This window comes from Pseudophryne corroboree, chromosome 6 (genome assembly GCF_028390025.1).
Source record: "Pseudophryne corroboree isolate aPseCor3 chromosome 6, aPseCor3.hap2, whole genome shotgun sequence".
NCBI lineage: Eukaryota > Metazoa > Chordata > Amphibia > Anura > Myobatrachidae > Pseudophryne > Pseudophryne corroboree.
In genome coordinates this window covers 518,426,235-518,445,831 of record NC_086449.1, presented here as the reverse complement: position 1 = coordinate 518,445,831, position 19,597 = coordinate 518,426,235, and the positions used below count along the sequence as shown (strand labels likewise).

General features: G+C 45.4%; 1 protein-coding gene across 1 annotated transcript in view; it reads left to right on the top strand.

Moving 5' to 3' along the window:
- Window positions 1-7,167: 7,167 nt before the first annotated feature.
- Window positions 7,168-19,597, top strand: part of MYRFL (myelin regulatory factor like) — a 250,541-nt gene continuing 238,111 nt past the window's right edge. Inside the window, exon 1 of the mRNA XM_063927477.1 lies at window positions 7,168-7,506. Within this exon, the coding sequence (XP_063783547.1) occupies window positions 7,452-7,506 (55 nt within the window). The 5' untranslated portion in view covers window positions 7,168-7,451. The remainder of the gene's footprint in view (window positions 7,507-19,597) is intronic.

Sequence of the window (19,597 nt, the reverse complement as noted above, 5' to 3'; positions counted from 1 at the left end):
TATTTCAGCACATTCCACGCATTCTGTGGGAACACGATAGGCAGCAGGTCATGGAGCTTCCACGACGCAAATTTTGTTGTGCAGCTACATGGTCATCAGTGCACACGTTTGTTCGCTTTTATAAGTTTGATACGTTTGCGGCATCAGCATCTAGCTTTGGCCGTCTAGTGTTACAGGTGCCAATCTGCTCTCCCGCCCAAGGGGGAAACTTTGGTACATCCCAAGAGGACTCCAGTGACCCCTAGTGGATAAACAAAGAAAATAGGATTTTGGTACTTAACAGATAAATCCTTTTCTTTTAATCCACAGGGGGCACTCAACGCCCCCCAAGAGCAGTTTCACTTGGCTTGTGGTAAGTTTAGTAAATTTTGTGGTAACACATTCTCTTGAAATGTTAAGGTGATTGTTATCTATTGTCGTGTCAACTTTCTAGTTGTCCGTTATGTTGTGTGTCAACTTTCTTGTTGTCCGTTATGTTATAATGTTATATGTAATTCTCCATTGTTCATCCTCTCTATCGCTCCTGTTCAGCTCAGTAAAAAACACTGAGGTACCTTGGGAGTATGGAGGGGGTGGAGGGTTACTAATTTAAATATTTAAATGTGCCTGTCCTTGCTAACGCCCTTTCCGTATCCCAAGAGTACTCCAGTGTCCCCTGTGGATTCAAAGAAAAGAATTTATCTGGTAAGTACCAAAATCCAATTTTTATATTTAATTCAGTAAGCAATGGATGGACTGGCGGATGGAGGGATTCCGCTGGATCCTTTGCTACGGAAAGGATCCGACATTTCAGTATTTAATTAGCGGCCAAATCTAAAAGGTTTTAGTCGTTCCCGACAATGCCAATCCGACTTTTTTAAAGTTGGATTGACATTGTTGGAAACGGGGTTAAAACCTGTCAGATTTGGCCGCGAGTCCAACAAAACACGTGGATCCGTGGCTAATCTGCCGATCCCCGTGTTTTTTCCGACAAATCGGATTTTCTGATTTGGCGGATAAACGGCAGTTTGATTGAATAGGTTGCCTCTGGATTCGACCTTAAACTGTTTGAAACTGTCGTTTATCCGACAAGTCAGGAAATCTGACTTGAACTGAATAGACCCCATAGAGAGTATACTGAAAGATCTGATAAATAGGTCATGAGATGTGGTATATATTGAAAAAAGCAGAAGAGAGAGGTAGTGAAAAGGAGCTGGATTCAGAGTAATAATCACTAAAAGCAATTTGATACGTGGGTATAATATCTAGCGATTGTTTGTATGAGAAGAGAGTGGTCAATTGCAGCAGAGAGATCCGGAAGAATAGGAAGTGAGTAATGGCCTTTAGACCTAGCAGTGATCAAATCATTCACTGCAGTACCTTGCTCAGTGCTGTCCTTATGGAGTGTTGGGAATGAAAGCCTTTCTAAAGTGGGTCCAATAAGTTGTGTGAGTCAAGAAAATGTGTGAGGCGAGTGTAGGCAAGTCTCAAGTAGCTTGGGGGGGACATGGGAGCTGAGTCTGAGATATGGGATATTAATTAGAGCGAGAGTTAAGCTGGGCATATACTATACCAGAGGTTCCCAAACGCGGTCCTCAAGGCACCCCAACAGTCCAGGTTTTAGGTATATCCATGGCTCGGCACAGATGGTTAAATCAAATTGACTAAGGTGCTAATTAAGTCACCTGTGGCCAAGCATGGATACATTTAAAACCAGGACCATTAGGGTGCCTTGAGGACCTTGTTTGGGAACCTCTGCACTATAAAATTATCTGGCAGATTGGAATGAAAATCTGGTAATGGATGAGAGCAAATGACAATCGACCATTTTCTCCAAAACACTGAAAAACTCAAAATGCTGTGATATAACCAATTTGTCTGAACAACAGATTTTGTCCATTTTTCAGTGTTGAGAGCAAATGGTTGATTGGCATTTACTCTCATCCATTACCAGATTTTCATTCCAACCAGCCATATCAGGCAGATAATCTGTCAGATAATTGTATAATGTATGCCCAGCTTGAGGGTCAGAAATGTTTTCGCTAAGGTTGGCATGAGCACAGGAGACAGCTCTACGGATCTGTAAAGTGGAGAAATCATGTCATGCATATAATATAGTGACCCACGACATTCATTACAAACAGCAAAGTACAATATAACAGCATGATTTTCCATGTTTAGCCTTATTGTCAGTCTACTGTATTGACAGCAATGTTGATTAGTCTTCACACTGTTACTTTTCCCCTAATATTATTCTTCTTTTCCACTAATAATTATGCTACTTTTGTGCAATTATTTGTGCAAATTTTACGCAATTGAAAGTGATCTTTTCTTGCATATTGCATACAGACAAACAGCCATGTTTTGAGAGAGCTTGCATACTACCAACAGCCTATAACATGGTGCACGACTGTATTCAATACTGAGACAGGGGTCTTTTGTGCAATTTTAGAAAAAGCTTACTAAGGACACATCTGTACATACTTTTAAAATAAATCACTGATTGCATACAGTGCAATTTCAGTATAAATGTAAGTAGCATTGTAGTAAGATAATTTCTCCAACATTCATAAGAATAGGCTCCTTTCCCATAACTTCACATCCATTTTGTGAAAACTCTGAGTTATTTTGTGTGCTGATATGGAAAAAAATATATCTTTGTAGACCGTTTTCAGTGAATCAAATTTTGTAGACCTGTGTTATCAGTAGAGAAAAATGTGAACACGTCAAGTATGCCTACTCACACACACTGAAATGTTTACAGCTTATCCGTCATGATCTTGGGGTCTATTCCTTAAGCAGTGAAAAGAGTGACAAAGTTGCCCATGGCAACCAATCAGCTGCTACTTATAATTTTGTAGAGAGGACTTGAAGGCTGATTGGGTGCCATGGGCAACTTCTCCACTGGTTCACTTCTCCACTGTTTTCACTGCTTCATGAATAGACCCCCTTATGTGAAACTTTATTTAATAATCAAATTCATCAAAGGCTGCCATGTTTAGTTATATATACATATATTGAGATCAGGGGTGGGCAAAATGTGGCACACCAGCTGCTGGGGAGCTATACATCCCAGCATGCCCTGCTACAGTTTTGCTGTTAGGACATGTTAATACTGCGGAAGCATGCTGTTACTTGTAGTTCCACAACAGCTGTAGGTCCACACACGTTTCCTGCCCCTGAGATATATATATATATATATATATATATATATATAAAATATAATTACGTTCATTTTTGTATCTGTCTGGAACTGTCTCTAAATTGTTCACTTTGTCCCCATGTAAACATGTATGTTCTATGCCTATTTGGTGCAATATCTGAGAAAATGCTGTGTATTGCTTTATGACTGCCAGCCAGCTTGAGCAACTAATGCGTGTATCTCCCTCAGCAGCTGTGCTAAATACTACCCCCTTAATGTACAAATAGTTTGGCTAGTAAGTGTAAATATGTCTGTATATGCATATATTTTGCAGCTAGAATAGGGTTAGTCACAGTTTCCCAAAATCTCTCATTACAGTCCAGGCTGTAAGGATATCCATATTTGAGTCAAGATGATTAAATAATTTAGCTGAGGTACTAATTAAGTACCCTATGGATATCCTTCAAACCTGAATTTTAATGGTGGCGTTGGGAAAATCCTGGGGTAGGTGAAAATGCTGAAGGTGATTTGCAGTAAACTAAGCATATAATTAGGGTGCAGGAGCACTGCACGTAGTGTAAGAATCTGCCTATAAGTTAATATAGACTTTTTTTTATGTGCACACATTATACACCCAGCTTGCTTCCAATTCTATATTGGTCCCAATAAGACTGACATGGATAATCTTTGAAATAAGCATCTTGTCACTTTTTGTATGTCTGTATACATATATGTATAATGTACACAGAGCCGGCCATAGGCAAACTAGGCAATTGCCTAGGGCATTTGATATGCCTAGGGGCATCATCAGCTTCTGCTGATTAAAATGATATGCAACATGCCTATATTCTGTATGTAGCATTTCATATGCAGATACAGCCACAGTCTCACACAGTATATAGGCATGCTGCATATCAGTTTAATCAGCAGAAGCTGCTTGTGCATCCTAAACAAAAAACTGCAACAAACGAGCGCCTAATCATCAAAATAAAAAGTGAAAACCAATACGTGTTTCATAGAATTAAATAATCACAATTTTATGTTCCTGATAGTCTGCGCTTGCCGGAATACTATGTGTAGTATTGTGGTGATAGCATAGAAAAAGAACAAACGGCTGCGCTGAATATCAGGAACGAAACATAATGTACAGAGAGCCAACGTAAAAAATAACAATGTTTATTAATAAAACATATAAAAAGATTATTTATCAAATAACCGGTGAATAATATATATAAATATATATAAGAACAATCACTAGACGTGAACTAGTGGTATATTGTAATAACTCAGCTTATTGGGGTGAAAAGTTCCGTGATTCACTTGTTAGATAGTTGATAAATACCAGGTGTGTTGGTAGGACCCTAATGAATTAAAAGTCCCTCAGTTGAAATTGATATTCAATACCTTTCCAAAATGGGCTGGTAAGAGCCGAGCGTCCTCGGCTTCAATGTCCTGCAATGCCCATATACGCTGTGCAGCGGAAAGGAATGGACCGTCTCTCTCACAACCCGGTCGTGGCGGCGTGTGCGCTGAAGCCGCTGATGTCGGATGCTGTAGACGGAGGGTGCAGCGGGGACCAGCGTTTCGTCACGTTCACGTGACTTTCTCAAAGGTAGACTTTGAGAAAGTCACGTGAACGTGACGAAACGCGTCAGGACCCGCCCCTATCCACACTCAGCTCAGGTGAAATCTTCCAGGTGTTCCTTGGTCCCCGCTGCACCCTCCGTCTACAGCATCCGACATCAGCGGCTTCAGCGCACACGCCGCCACGACCGGGTTGTGAGAGAGACGGTCCATTCCTTTCCGCTGCACAGCGTATATGGGCATTGCAGGACATTGAAGCCGAGGACGCTCGGCTCTTACCAGCCCATTTTGGAAAGGTATTGAATATCAATTTCAACTGAGGGACTTTTAATTCATTAGGGTCCTACCAACACACCTGGTATTTATCAACTATCTAACAAGTGAATCACGGAACTTTTCACCCCAATAAGCTGAGTTATTACAATATACCACTAGTTCACGTCTAGTGATTGTTCTTATATATATTTATATATATTATTCACCGGTTATTTGATAAATAATCTTTTTATATGTTTTATTAATAAACATTGTTATTTTTTACGTTGGCTCTCTGTACATTATGTTTCGTTCCTGATATTCAGCGCAGCCGTTTGTTCTTTTTCTATGCTTGTGCATCCTAGCCACATAGCAATGCAAATAAGATGCATTTTCATTAAAAAAAGGTGCCCGACATTAGCATTGATGCAAGATTTGTGAGGACACATCTGTATCCAAGCAGAGGCAGAGGTCACAGTGTTAGTGGAAATGTGAGTGCTATGTGCACGTGAGTGAGTTGGTTGTGCATTCGTGTTCAGAATATGTGTAAGGAGCATTATGTGTGTCATGTAAAAATGCATTAATAATGTGCAACATATGTGTAAAGGGCCACTATGTGTGTCATTATGTGTATAAGGGCATTAATAATGTGCGGCATATGTGTAACAGGGTACTACTGTATGTGTGTCATTATGTGTATAGGGGCACTAATAATGTTCAGCAAATGTGTAGGGGGCACTATGTGTGTCATTATGTGTATAAGGGCATTAATAAAGGTTGTCATAATGTGTAAGGTACATTATGTTTATAAGGACATTAATGTGTCTCATGTGTAAGGGGCATTACTGTGTGGAATTGTGTATAAATGCATTACTAATGTGTGGCATTATGTGTATAAGGTGCTCTACTATGTGGCGTTGCATATAGAAAGGGCACTACTGTGTCATCTAATGTGAATAAAGAGCAATAAGGTGTGGTGTGATGTGAATTAGGAGCAATTCAGTGTGATGTAATGTGAATAAGGGGCTCTACTGTGAGGAGTAACGTTTATACGGTAAAGTGATACTACTGTGGGATGTAATATGAATTATGGACACTATCGCAAGATAAAATGTGAATAAAGTTGCAGTACTGTGTGGCGTAATTGGAATTGGGGTTACTATTGTGTGGCCATGCCCCTTCCCAGCAAGAAGATGCCCCTTTTTGGGCTGTGCGTCAAATGTGCGAACTGTTCCTATTTAAAATATAGGGGGTACAAGGACTGCTATGGGTGAGGGGTGATGGTGCAGGGAAAGAGGTGCAAGGTCAGAGGCAGAACCAGCGGTGGTGCTAGGGAGCACCAGCCAAAATCTTGCCTAGGGCATCATATTGGTTAGGGCCGGCTCTGAATGTACATTATTTCGGCCCTCATTCCGAGTTGATCGGTCGCAAGGCGAATTTAGCAGAGTTACACACGCTAAGCCGCCGCCTACTGGGAGTGAATCTTAGCTTCTTAAAATTGCGACCGATGTATTCGCAATATTGCGATTACTAACTACTTAGCAGTTTCTGAGTAGCTCCAGACTTACTCTGCCTGTGCGATCATTTCAGTGCTTGTCGTTCCTGGTTGACGTCACAAACACACCCAGCGTTCGCCCAGGCACTCCCACCGTTTCTCCGGCCACTCCTGCGTTTTTTCCGGAAACGGTAGCGTTTTCAGCCACACGCCCCTGAAACGCCGTGTTTCCGCCCAGTAACACCCATTTCCTGTCAATCACATTACGATCGCCGGAGCGAAGAAAAAGCCGTGAGTAAAAATACTTTCTTCATAGTAAAGTTACTTGGCGCAGTCGCAGTGCGAACTTTGCGCATGCGTACTAAGCGGATTTTCACTGCGATGCGATGAAAAAGAACGAGCGAACAACTCGGAATGAGGGCCTTCATTCCTGAGAAGTTAATGTTTGTGAAAAATACTGTAGGTTACTTTAATACGTTGTCTGTAGAAATACTGCATGTTGATTTTCAAAAAATACATTACGCTGCTTTTGAGCTATCCAAACATTAAATGAAGAGGCGTATAGTGATCCTTGATTGCATACGTTGTAAAAATATTTTGTTGCATGGAAGGACAAATGTTAGATAAGAATTAATGGTTATTACTCTTGTGTCTACGCATGTGCTGTACAGGGCTTGTAGATCAAAGGTCTTATAACCAGGAAGAGACGGACATGGAATGATCTGCTGTATATAGTGAAATCAAAACAATCTGTCAAGCCTACTTTATGGGATATTCTGCCATCGTTTGTACATTTTGGTCTCAAGAATGAGTGTATGAAGGTGACAAATTGTGTAGATTACTGGGACACAAGCAGTTTTGGCTGTTATGCTACAAAATGTCATGAGTGTGCCTTATGCCGTGTCACTTTGGAATTGTGGCCTAGCCAAATCAGTTCTGGATTTGTAACCACATTTGTCAATATTGCCTTCTTCAAGCACAGCCGTTGAATTTGTCATGGATCGTCTGGATGTATTGGGGGAAAATGAAGCATTGCAGCAATTCTTTGAAGGTAAATCTACTACAGTATTTAATATTGATATCATAATATTCTCTTTGACAGCATATGTTTCTGATATTGTGGATTATTGGCTGTTCGGTTTCAAAATGTTTAAACAGAGCTTAGATTTCCAATTTGTATTTAAGTTGATATACATAAACCATGGCTTGTGAATTTGTATATGCTGAACTTTTACATTGTTACTTAACTAAACGGCCCCATACACTTATGCCACATGTCCGACCGTCATGTCGCAGGCGATCACCCCGGCAGCCTCCCGGGCGGCAGGATCACCCAAGATACATAGTATGCTGTCCTTTTGCATACAATATATCTTTGGTGATCCCAGCCGTGCCTACGGGGTCGGACATGATCTCTAGTGCAGCACGTTCAATCTGGAGGATCCGATCCGATGCTCACGGGAAATCGTATCGAAAACATCTCCAAAATGCCCGATTTCACCCGATATATCGGGCCGCATGCTCGAAATCGGATGAAATCGGGCATTATAGTGTATGGGGCCCTTTAGGTTGTTCATTGCCCTGGATCACCTATTTGGATTGCAGGCTCTCCTTTTTTTTGTGGTAGCTGTTATTCCCATTCAGTATTTTCCTGTATTTTTTACAGTTCTTTCTGTAGTCTGAGAGCGCCATATAAATTAATTTATAAGTATAGCAGGATTCTGATGGGGGGATCTGTGTAGTCGCAGGTGTAAAGTTACTTTTTAATCCCCTACCAATGAAATGACATGCCAGTTCTCACTACGCCACACACAAGTACTTACCAGTTTGCACTATGACACACTATATTGCCCCCAGTCTGCACAATGTTATACTGTAGTGCCCCCAGTTTACATTATGCCACCCTGTAGTGCCCCCCAGTCGCATTATACCACACTGTAGTGAACCCCCAATATGCAGTATACCACACTGTTGACCCCCCCCCCCCCAGTTTGCATGATGCCACCTGGTAGAATCTAAAGTTCACATTATACCACCCCAAGGCTACTCGCCTCCCTGTGTGCTAAATTTGCGCTCCCCTAGAGTCTTCTTGATGTGTCGATAAGGGTTGCAGTTTTGATGTGATACTTAAAGGACTTAGGAACCACTGTGAATTAGGGATGGCCATCGGAAGGGCATTTGGATGTTGCAGTGTTGCTGCCATCACAACATGCCTTACCATAGCATGTGACCATTATTTCAAACCCATATGATGGTTTAAGCAATCCATTGTGCTGTTGTGGAGATGCACATAATACAAAGTCCGTTCTGTGCATAGCAGCACTGCTAATGGGTCGATGTTTCTTTGTAAAAGAGGCTTGCAACGGGGCATTAAAAAAAAAAAAAAAAAAGCATGCAGTGGTGGTAACCATGGTGATCTGGACATTAAATGTCAAGAATTACATCAACCAGCGATTTCCAGTGGCCACCCCTAAACTGAATGCTGCTTACGAAAATCAGGTGCCGAAGGGTATCCGTTCTCAGGAATTGGGGCTAATTTGACCCTTGAGCCCCCAACCATCTTGCAGAGTAATTCGTCACTGAATTCACAAAAACTGTTCCAGTATTTCCAGAATATAACCTTAATTTGCTTGCCTTTTACTACACTTTTTTGTAACCCTTTGCAATCCATTTTGCTTATTGTGCCTAACCAGTTAGGCCAGGCCTGGCCAACCTGTGGCTCTCCAGCTGTTGTAAAACTACAAGTCCCATCATGCTTTGCCATAGTTTTGCTATTAAAGAATGCTAAAACTGTGGCAGGGCATGCTGGGATGTGTAGTTTCACAACATCTGGAGAGCCACAGGTTGGCCAGGCCTGAGTTAGGCTAATGAAATGGGCATGTGTGATAATATAAATGTGATTGCACCCTTCTCTTTATGAAGCAGTAAGGTGCTTTAAAGCCAAGGCAAATATTGGACCCCTGTCCTGAAGCAGTCCATCATGATACGCTTATGGTGTGTTTGCATACTTGGAGCGGTTTCCAAATTCCAAGTAAAGGTATAAGATCCGATATGAACAGGATACTGGGGTTTAGCAATTTCCTGATGAAGGTTTTTTTTTAAATAATTGTAAAAATGATTAGTGTATATTAGGCAACTTGTTATAAATTATTACTCTATATATTTAATTTTATTTTCTAAATAATTCACAAACGCAAAATATATTGTTATTTGGTAAAATCACTCAACAGATTGACACGTGATACATTCACAGTGAAGCTTCTAAGTTTCCATAGCAACTTCTCTGTAATTCGCCCTTTATTAAAAGTTAATAATATAGCCATGGGCAGACTTAGGGGTGAGGACACCCCTAGGCACAACAGTAACGGCCACCCCCCTGCCTGTTAGTGGCTTTTTATTATTCTATTAAATTAACTATGACATTTTATTTATGTACACATACACACAGCTTATAGGGGAAGTATGTGCACGTCCTACCCATTTACACTCCATTCAAGATGGCATGTGGTACAGTACAGTGGAAATATTTTGGCACTTTCTCTAACGTCCTAAGTGGATGCTGGGGACTCCGTCAGGACCATGGGGTTTAGCGGCTCCGCAGGAGACAGGGCACAATAATAAAAGCTTTAGGATCAGGTGGTGTGCACTGGCTCCTCCCCCTATGACCCTCCTCCAAGCCTCAGTTAGATCTTTGTGCCCGGCCGAGAAGGGTGCAATCTAGGTGGCTCTCCTGAGCTGCTTAGAATAAAAGTTTAATTTAGGTTTTTTATTTTCAGTGAGTCCTGCTGGCAACAGGCTCACTGCTACGAGGGACTTAGGGGAGAGAAGTAAACTCACCTGCGTGCAGGATGGATTTGCTTCTTAGGCTACTGGACACCATTAGCTCCAGAGGGAGTCGGAACACAGGTCTCACCCTGGGGTTCGTCCCGGAGCCGTGCCGCCGACCCCCCTTGCAGATGCCGAAGTTGAAGAGGTCCAGAGGTCCAGAAACAGGCGGCAGAAGACTTTCAGTCTTCATAAGGTAGCGCACAGCACTGCAGCTGTGCGCCATTGTTGTCAGCACACTTCATACCAGCGGTCACTGAGGGTGCAGGGCGCTGGGGGGGGCGCCCTGGGCAGCAATGTATTATACCTTTTTTATGGCTAAAATACATCACATATAGCCCTTGAGGCTATATGGATGTATTTAACCCCTGCCAGATCTCACAAACTCCGGGAGAAGAGCCCGCCGTTTTAGGGGCCGGGGCCTATTCTCCTCAGCACACGGCGCCATTTTCCTGCTCAGCTCTGCTGTGAGGAAGGCTCCCAGGCTCTCCCCTGCACTGCACTACAGAAACAGGGTTAAAACAGAGAGGGGGGGCACTTATTTGGCGATATGATTACATATGTGAAAATGCTATAAGGGAAAACACTTGTATAAGGGGTTGTCCCTGTATAATTATAGCGTTTTTGGTGTGTGCTGGCAAACTCTCCCTCTGTCTCCCCAAAGGGCTAGTGGGGTCCTGTCCTCTATCAGAGCATTCCCTGTGTGTGTGCTGTGTGTCGGTACGTGTGTGTCGACATGTAGGAGGACGATGTTGGTGAGGAGGCGGAGCAAATTGCCTGTATTGGTGATGTCACTCTCTAGGGAGTCGACACCGGAATGGATGGCTTATTTAGGAATTACGTGATAATGTCAACACGATGCAAGGTCGGTTGACGACATGAGACGGCCGGCAAACAAATTAGTACCTGTCCAGGCGTCTCAGACACCGTCAGGGGCTTGTAAAAACGCCCATTTACCTCAGTTGGTCGACACAGACACGGACATTGACTTCAGTGTCGACGGTGAAGAAACAAACGTATTTTCCTTTAGGGCCATACGTTACATGCTAAGGGCAATGAAGGAGGTGTTACATATTTCTGATACTACAAGTACCACAAATAAGGGTATTATGTAGGGTGGGAATAATCTACTTGTAGTTTTTCCTGAATCAGATAAATTAAAGTGTGTGATGATACGTGGGTTTCCTCCGATAGAAAATTATTGGAGGTATACCTTTTCCCGCCAGAAGTGAGGGCGAGTTGGGAAACACACCTTAGGGTGGATAAGGCGCTCACACGCTTATAAAAACAAGTGGCGTTACCGTCTCCAGATACGGCCGCCCTCAAAGAGCCAGCTGATAGGAAGCTGAAAAATATCCTAAAAAGTATATACACACATACTGGTGTTATACTACGACCAGCAATCGCCTCAGCCTGGATGTGCAGCGCTGGGGGGGCTTGGTCGGATTTCCTGACTGAAAATATTGATACCCTTGACAGGAACAATATTTTATTGACTATAGAGCATTTTAAGGATGCATTTCTATATATGCGAGATGCGCAGAGGGATATTTGCATTCTGGCATCAAGAGTAGATGTGATGTCCATATCTGCCAGACGATGTTTATAGACACGACAGTGGTCAGGTGATGCAGATTCCAGACGGCACATGGAAGTATTGCCGTATAAAGGGGCGGTCCATCGGACCTGGTGGCCATGGCAACAGCTGGAAAATCCACTTTTGTTACCCCAAGTCACATCTCAGCAGAAAAGGACACAGTCTTTTCAGTCTCAGTCCTTTCGTACCCATAAAGGCAGGCGGGCAAAAGGCCAGTCAATCTGCCCAGGGTTAGAGGAAAGGGAAGAAGACTGCAGCAGGCAGCCCATTCCCAGGAACAGAAGTCCTCCACAGCTTCTGCCAAGTCCGCAGCATGACGCTGGGGCCATACAAGCGGACTCAGGTGCGGTGGGGGGTCATCTCAAGAGTTTCAGCACGCAGTGGGCTCACTCGCAAGTGGACTCCTGGATCCTACACGTAGTATCCCAGGTGTACATTGGAAATTCGAGACGTCTTCCCCTCACAAGTTCCTGAAGTCTGCTTTACCAACGTCTCCCTCCGACAGGGAGGCAGTATTGGGAAAAAAATTCACAGGCTGTATTCCCAGCAGGTGATAATCAAAGTACCCCTCCTACAACAAGGGAAGGGGTATTATTCCACACTATATTGTGGTACTGAAGCCAAACGGCTCGGTGAGATCTAAAAGATTTGAACAATTACATACAAGGGTTCAAATCAAGATGGAGTCACTCAGAGCAGTGATAGCGAACCAGGACGATATGGTGTCACTGGATATCAGGGACGCTTACCTACATGTCCAAATTTTGCCCTTCTCACCAAGGGTATCTCAGGTTCGTGGTACAGAACTGTCACTATCAGTTCAGACGCTGCCGTTTGGATTGTCCACGGCACCCCGGGTCTTTACCACGGTAATGGCCGAAATGATGATTCTTCCTAAAAGAAATATGGACGCTTTCCTGATAAGGGCAAGGTCCAGAGAACAGTTGGCGGTCGGAGTAGCACTATCTCAAGTAGTTCTACGACAGCACGAGTGGATTCTAAATATTCCAAAATCGCAGCTTTTTCCGACGACACGTCTAATGTTCCTAGGAATGATTCTGGACACAGTCCAGAAAAGGATGTTTTCTCCCGGAGAAGAAGACCAGGGAGTTATCCGAGCTAGTCAGGAACCTCCTAAAACCAGGAAAAGTATCAGTGCATCATTGCACAAGGGTCCTGTGAAAAATGGTGGTTTCTTACAAAGCGATCCCATTCGGTAGATTTCACGCAAGAACCTTTCAGTGGAATCTGCTGGGAAAATGGTCCGGATCGCATCTTCAGATGCATCAGCGGATAACCCTGTCTCCAAGGACAAGGGTGTTTTCTTCTGCGGTGGCTGCAGAGTGCTCATCTATGAAAGGGCCGCAGATTCGACATTCAGGACTGGGTCCTGGTGACCACGGATGCCAGCCTGAGTGGCTGGGGAGCAGTCACACAAGGAAAAAATTTCCAGGGAGTGTGATCAAGTCTGGAGACTTCTCTCCACATAAATATACTGGAGCTAAGGGCAATTTACAAGGCTCTAAGCTTAGCAAGACCTCTGCTTCAAGGTCAGCCGGTATTGATCCAGTGGGACAACATCACGGCAGTCGCCCACGTAAACAGACAGGGCGGCACATGAAGCAGGAGGGAAATGGCAGAAACTGTAAGGATTCTTCGCTGGGCGAAAAATCATGTGATAACACTCTCAGCAGTGTTAATTCCGGGAGTGGAAAACTGGGAAGCAAACTTCCTCAGCAGGCATAACCTCCACCCGGGAGAGTGGGGACTTCAGCGGGAAGTCTTCCACATGATTGTAAACCGTTGGGAAAAACCAAAGGTGGACATGATGGCGTCCCGCCTGAACAAAAAACTAGACAAATATTGCGCCAGGTCAAGGGACCCTCAGGCAATAGCGGTGGACGCTCTGGTAACACTGTGGGTGTACCAGTCAGGGTATGTGTTCCCTCCTATGCATCTCATACCAAAAGTACTGAGAATCATAAGAAGGAGATGAGTAAGAACGATACTCGTGGTTCCGGATGGGTCAAGAAGGACTTGGTACCCGGAACTTCAAGAGATGCTCACGGAAGAACCGTGGCCTCTACCTTTAAGAAAGGACCTGCTCCAGCAGGGGCCTTGTCTGTTCCAAGACTTACCGCGGCTGCGTTTGACGGCATGGCAGTTGAACGCCGGATCCTGAAAGGGCATTCCAGATGAAGTCATCCCTACCCTGGTCGAAGCCAGGAAGGATGTAACCGCAAAACATTTTCACCGCATTTGGCGAAAATATGTTGCGTGGTGTGAGGCCAAGAAGGTCCCTACAGAGGAATTCCAACTGGGTCGTTTCCTACATTTCCTGAAAACAGGACTGTCTATGGGCCTAAAATTAGGGTCCATTAAGGTTCAAATTTCGACCCTGTCAAATTTCTTCCAGAAAGAACTGGCTTCAGTGCCTGAAGTTCAGACGTTTGTAAAAGGGGTACTGCATATACAGCCTCCTTTTGTGCCCCCAGTGGCACCTTGGGATCTCAATGTTGTTTTGAGTTTCCTAAAGTCACATTGGTTTGATCCACTCACCACTGTGGAATTAAAATATTTCACATGGAAGGTGAAGATTCTATTAGCCCTGGCTTCAGCCAGGCGTGTGTCAGAATGGGCGGCTTTATCATATAAAAGCCCTTACTTAATTTTTCATTCTGACAGGGCAGAATTGAGGACTCGTCCTCAATTTCTCCTTAAGGTGTTTTCTGTTTTTCACATGAACCAACCTATTGTGGTACCTGCGGCTACTAGGGACTTGGAGGACTCCAAGTTACTTGATGTTGTCAGGGCCCTGAAAATATATGTTTCCAGGACGACTGGAGTCAGAAAATCTGTCTCGCTGTTTAGCCTGTATGCACCCAACAAGATGGGTGTTCCTGCTTCTAAGCAGACGATTGCTCGCTGGATTTGTAGTACAATTCAGCTTGCACATTCTGTGGCAGGCTTGCCACAGCCAAAATCAGTAAAAGCCCATTCCACAAGGAAGTGGGCTCATCTTGGGCGGCTGCCCGAGGGGTCTCGGCTTTAAAACTTTGCCGAGCTGCTACTTGGTCAGGGGCACACCCTGACTGAGGAGGACCTGGAGTTCTCTCATTCGGTGCTGCAGAGTCATCCACACTCTCCCGCCCGTTTGGGAGCTTTGGTATAATCCCCATGGTCCTGACGGAGTCCCCAGCATCCACTTAGGACGTTAGAGAAAATAAGAATTTACTTACCGATAATTCTATTTCTCGTAGTCCGTAGTGGATGCTGGGCGCCCATCCCAAGTGCGGATTGTCTGCAATACTTGTACATAGTTATTGTTACAAAAATCGGGTTATTCTTGTTGTGAGCCATCTTTTCAGAGGCTCCTTCGTTGTTATCATACTGTTAACTGGGTTCAGATCACAGGTTGTACGGTGTGATTGGTGTGGCTGGTATGAGTCTTACCCGGGATTCAATATCCTTCCTTATTATGCACGCTCGTCCGGGCACAGTATCCTAACTGAGGCTTGGAGGAGGGTCATAGGGGGAGGAGCCAGTGCACACCACCTGATCCTAAAGCTTTTATTATTGTGCCCTGTCTCCTGCGGAGCCGCTAAACCCCATGGTCCTGACGGAGTCCCCAGCATCCACTACGGACTACGAGAAATAGAATTATCGGTAAGTAAATTCTTATTTTTTGAGATGATATTACCAACACAAGCATTCAAGTGCCGCCCCTAGGCACTTGCCCAATGGGAAATTCGCCACTGAATATAGCTGCTAATTATAGTCATGTTTCTTAATTCTTCTTAGCCCAGTAAAAGCTGCTACACCTGCAAATACATGTAGGGAATGAGAAAGGCAGACAAATACCACTAGGTCACTGGTTACAAAGCAGAGTCATTACTGTGTATGATCCGTGGTAATGTTCCAGGCTTGGTCTATCTCTATAGGTGGGTGTAGTAGTGTATGCCGACGGCCGGGCTACTGGTGACCAGCATACCGGTGCCGGAAGCCTGACCGCCGGCATACCGACAGCGCGGTGAGCGCAAATGAGCCCCTTGCAGGCTCGCTACGCTCGCCACACTGCGGGCACGGTGGCGCGCTACGTGCGCCACGCTACTTATTCTCCCTCCAGGGGGGTCGTGGACCCCCAAGAGGGATAAAAAGTGTCTGTATGCCGGCGCCGGGATCCCGACAGCCGGCAACCTAAAGTCCACCCCTATAGGTGGCATTGAAGGCATAGCATTATCTGCAACTTTAACTTGGCCCTGTTCTTATGCAATGCATATGAAGCAGGCCGCAGTTTCTAAACTATGGTTCTGCTGCAACACATGCACAAAAGATTTTCTCTTAAGTCCTAGAGGATGCTGGGGACTCTGTAAGGACCATGGGGTATAGACGGGCTCCGCAGGAGATATGGGCACTATAAAGAACTTTAGAATGGGTGTGCACTGGCTCCTCCCTCTATGCCCCTCCTCCAGACCTCAGTTAGATCCTGTGCCCAGAGGAGATTAGGTGCATTACAGGGGAGCTCTCCTGAGTTTCTCTGATAAAGAATATTGTTAGGTTTTTTATTTTCAGGGAGCACTGCTGGCAACAGGCTCCCTGCATCGTGGGACTGAGGAGAGAGAAGCAGACCTACTTAAGTGATAGGCTCTGCTTCTTAGGCTACTGGACACCATTAGCTCCAGAGGGAGTCGGAACGCAGGTCTCCCCTCGTTGTTCGTCCCAGAGCCGCGCCGCCGTCCTCCTCGCAGAGCCGGAAGATAGAAGCCGGGTGAGTATAAGAAGAAAAGAAGACTTCAAGGCGGCAGAAGACTAAAGATCTTCCCTGAGGTAAGCGTGCAGCTGTAACGCTGCGCGCCATTGCTCCCACACACTACACACACTAGCGGGCACTGATGGGTGCAGGGCGCAGGGGGGGCGCCCTGGGCAGCAATAAAAACCTCTACATCTGGCATTATAAGGTTAGACACTGCGGGGGCAGTAATTCTATAAATCCCCCGCCAGTTTTGTGATACTTTGAGCGGGACCGAAGCCCGCCGCTGGAGGGGATGGAGCTTGGTCCCTCAGCACTAACCAGCGCCATTTTCTCCACAGAGATCTGCAGAGAAGCTGGCTCCCCGGTCTCTCCCCTGCTGAACATGGTGACACAGGGCTGAAAAGAGGAGGGGGGGGGGGGGCACTTGTAAGGCGCAGTGAGTGTATTAACACAGTGATTAAGATAAAAGCGCTATTATCTGGGAGATTATTTTCCAGTGTCAGTTGGCGCTGGGTGTGGGCTGGCATACTCTCTATCTGTCTCTCCAAAGGGCCTTATTGGGGAACTGTCTCCTTACAACTATATCCCTGTGTGTGGGGGTGTCAGTACGAGTGTGTCGGCATGTCTGATGCGGAAGGCTCAGCTAAGGAGGAGGTGGAGCAGATGATTGTGGTGTCTCCGTCGGCAACGCCGACTCATGATTGGATGGACATGTGGAATGTTTTAAATGCAAATGTGACTTTATTACATAAGAGATTGGACAAAGCAGAATCCAGAGAAAAAGCTGGGAGTCAATCCACCGCTTCGACTGGGTCACCGGGTCCTTCTGGGTCTCAAAAACGTCCCCTATCCCAAATAGCGAGGTTACACCCAAGGGTGGCCAAAAGTATTCATTATATGATTATTGCAATAAAAGATGTTTTGCATATCACAGATGACCCCTCGGTCCCTGACACGAGGGTGCGCATGTATAAGGAAAAGAAACCTGAGGTAACCTTTCCCCCATCCCATGAGCTTAACGAGTTATTTGAAAAAGCTTGGGAAACTCCAGATAAAAAACTGCAGATTCCCAAAAAGATTCTTATGGCGTATCCTTTCCCTGCACAGGACAGGGTACATTGGGAATCCTCACCCAGGGTGGACAAGGCTTTAACACGCCTGTCCAAGAAGGTGGCGCTACCGTCTCCGGACACGGCAGCCCTCAAGGATCCTGCTGATCGCAGACCGGAAACTACTTTAAAGTGTATTTATGCGCGTACAGGTGCTTTGCTCAGACCGGCAATAGCATCGGCATGGTTGTGTAGTGCAGTTGCAGCTTGGACAGATACCTTGTCAGCTGACCTTGATACCCTAGACAGGGATACCATTTTATTGACCTTAGGCCACATTAAAGACGCAGTCTTATATATGAGGGACGCTCAAAGAGACGTTGGGCTGCTAGGTTCGAGAGCCAACGCCATGGCAATTTCTGCTAGGCGAGCCCTGTGGACCCGCCAATGGACGGGTGATGCCGACTCAAAGAAGCATATGGAGGTTTTGCCATACAAAGGTGAAGTTTTATTTGGGGAAGGTCTCGCGGACCTGGTTGCCACAGCTACCGCGGGTAAATCTACCTTTTTGCCTTTTGTTCCCCCACAGCAAAAGAAAACTCCACAATATCCGATGCAGTCCTTTCGGTTGCATAAGTCCAGAAGAGGTCGGACCTCATCTTTCCTCGCCAGAGGTAAGGGTAGAGGAAAGAGAGCACCTGCTCCAGCTAGTTCCCAGGAGCAGAAGTCCTCCCCGGCTTCTACTAAATCCACCGCATGACACTGGGGCTCCACTGAGGGAGTCCGCACCGGTGGGGGCACGTCTTCGACTCTTCAGCCAGGTCTGGGTTCTGTCAGACGTGGATCCTTGGGTGATGGATATTGTATCCCAAGGCTACAAACTGGAATTCGAAGAGGTGCCCCCTTGCTGATTTTTCAAGTCGGCCTTGCCAGCTTCTTCCCCAGAGAGGGAAGTAGTGTTAGCTGCAATTCAAAAGCTGTGTCAACAGCAAGTGATTGTCAAGGTTCCCCTAGTCCAACAGGGGAAAGGGTACTATTCGACCCTGTTCGTGGTCCCGAAGCCGGATGGTTCGGTCAGACCCATTTTACATCTAAAATCCCTAAACCTGTACTTGAAAAAGTTTAAATTTAAGATGGAATCGCTCCGGGCTGTGATCTCCAGTCTGGAAGGGGGTGATTTTATGGTGTCACTCGACATAAAGGATGCATACCTTCATGTCCCCATATATCCTCCTCATCAGGCGTACCTGAGATTCGCTGTACAGGACTGTCATTACCAGTTTCAGACGTTGCCGGTTGGGCTTTCCACGGCCCCGATGATTTCACCAAGGTGATGGCGGAGATGATGGTGCTCCTGCGCAGACAGGGAGTCACAATTATCCCATACTTGGACGATCTCCTGATAAAAGTAAGATCGAGAGATCAATTGTAGAAGAGCGTGTCGCTCTCCCTGAGAGTGCTACAACAACACGGTTAGATTCTCAATCTGCCAAAGTCACAATTGATTCCAACGACTCGACTATCATTCCTAGGCATGATTCTGGACACGGAACAAAAGAGGGTTTTTCTCCCGATGGAAAAAGCCCAGGACCTCCAGAACATGGTCAGAGACTTGCTAAAACCAAAAAGAGTGTCTGTTCATCAATGCACTCGAGTTCTGGGGAAAATGGTGGCAGCCTACGAGGCCATCCCCTTCGGCAGGTTTCATGCAAGGACGTTTCAGTGGGACCTCCTGGACAAGTGGTCCGGGTCCCATCTACTAATACATCAGAAGATAAGCCTGTCCCCCCAGGCCAGGGTGTCTCTCCTGTGGTGGCTGCAAAGTGCTCACCTTCTAGAGGGTCGCAGGTTCGGCATTCAAGACTGGGTTCTGGTGACCACGGACGTGAGCCTCCGAGGATGGGGAGCAGTCACACAA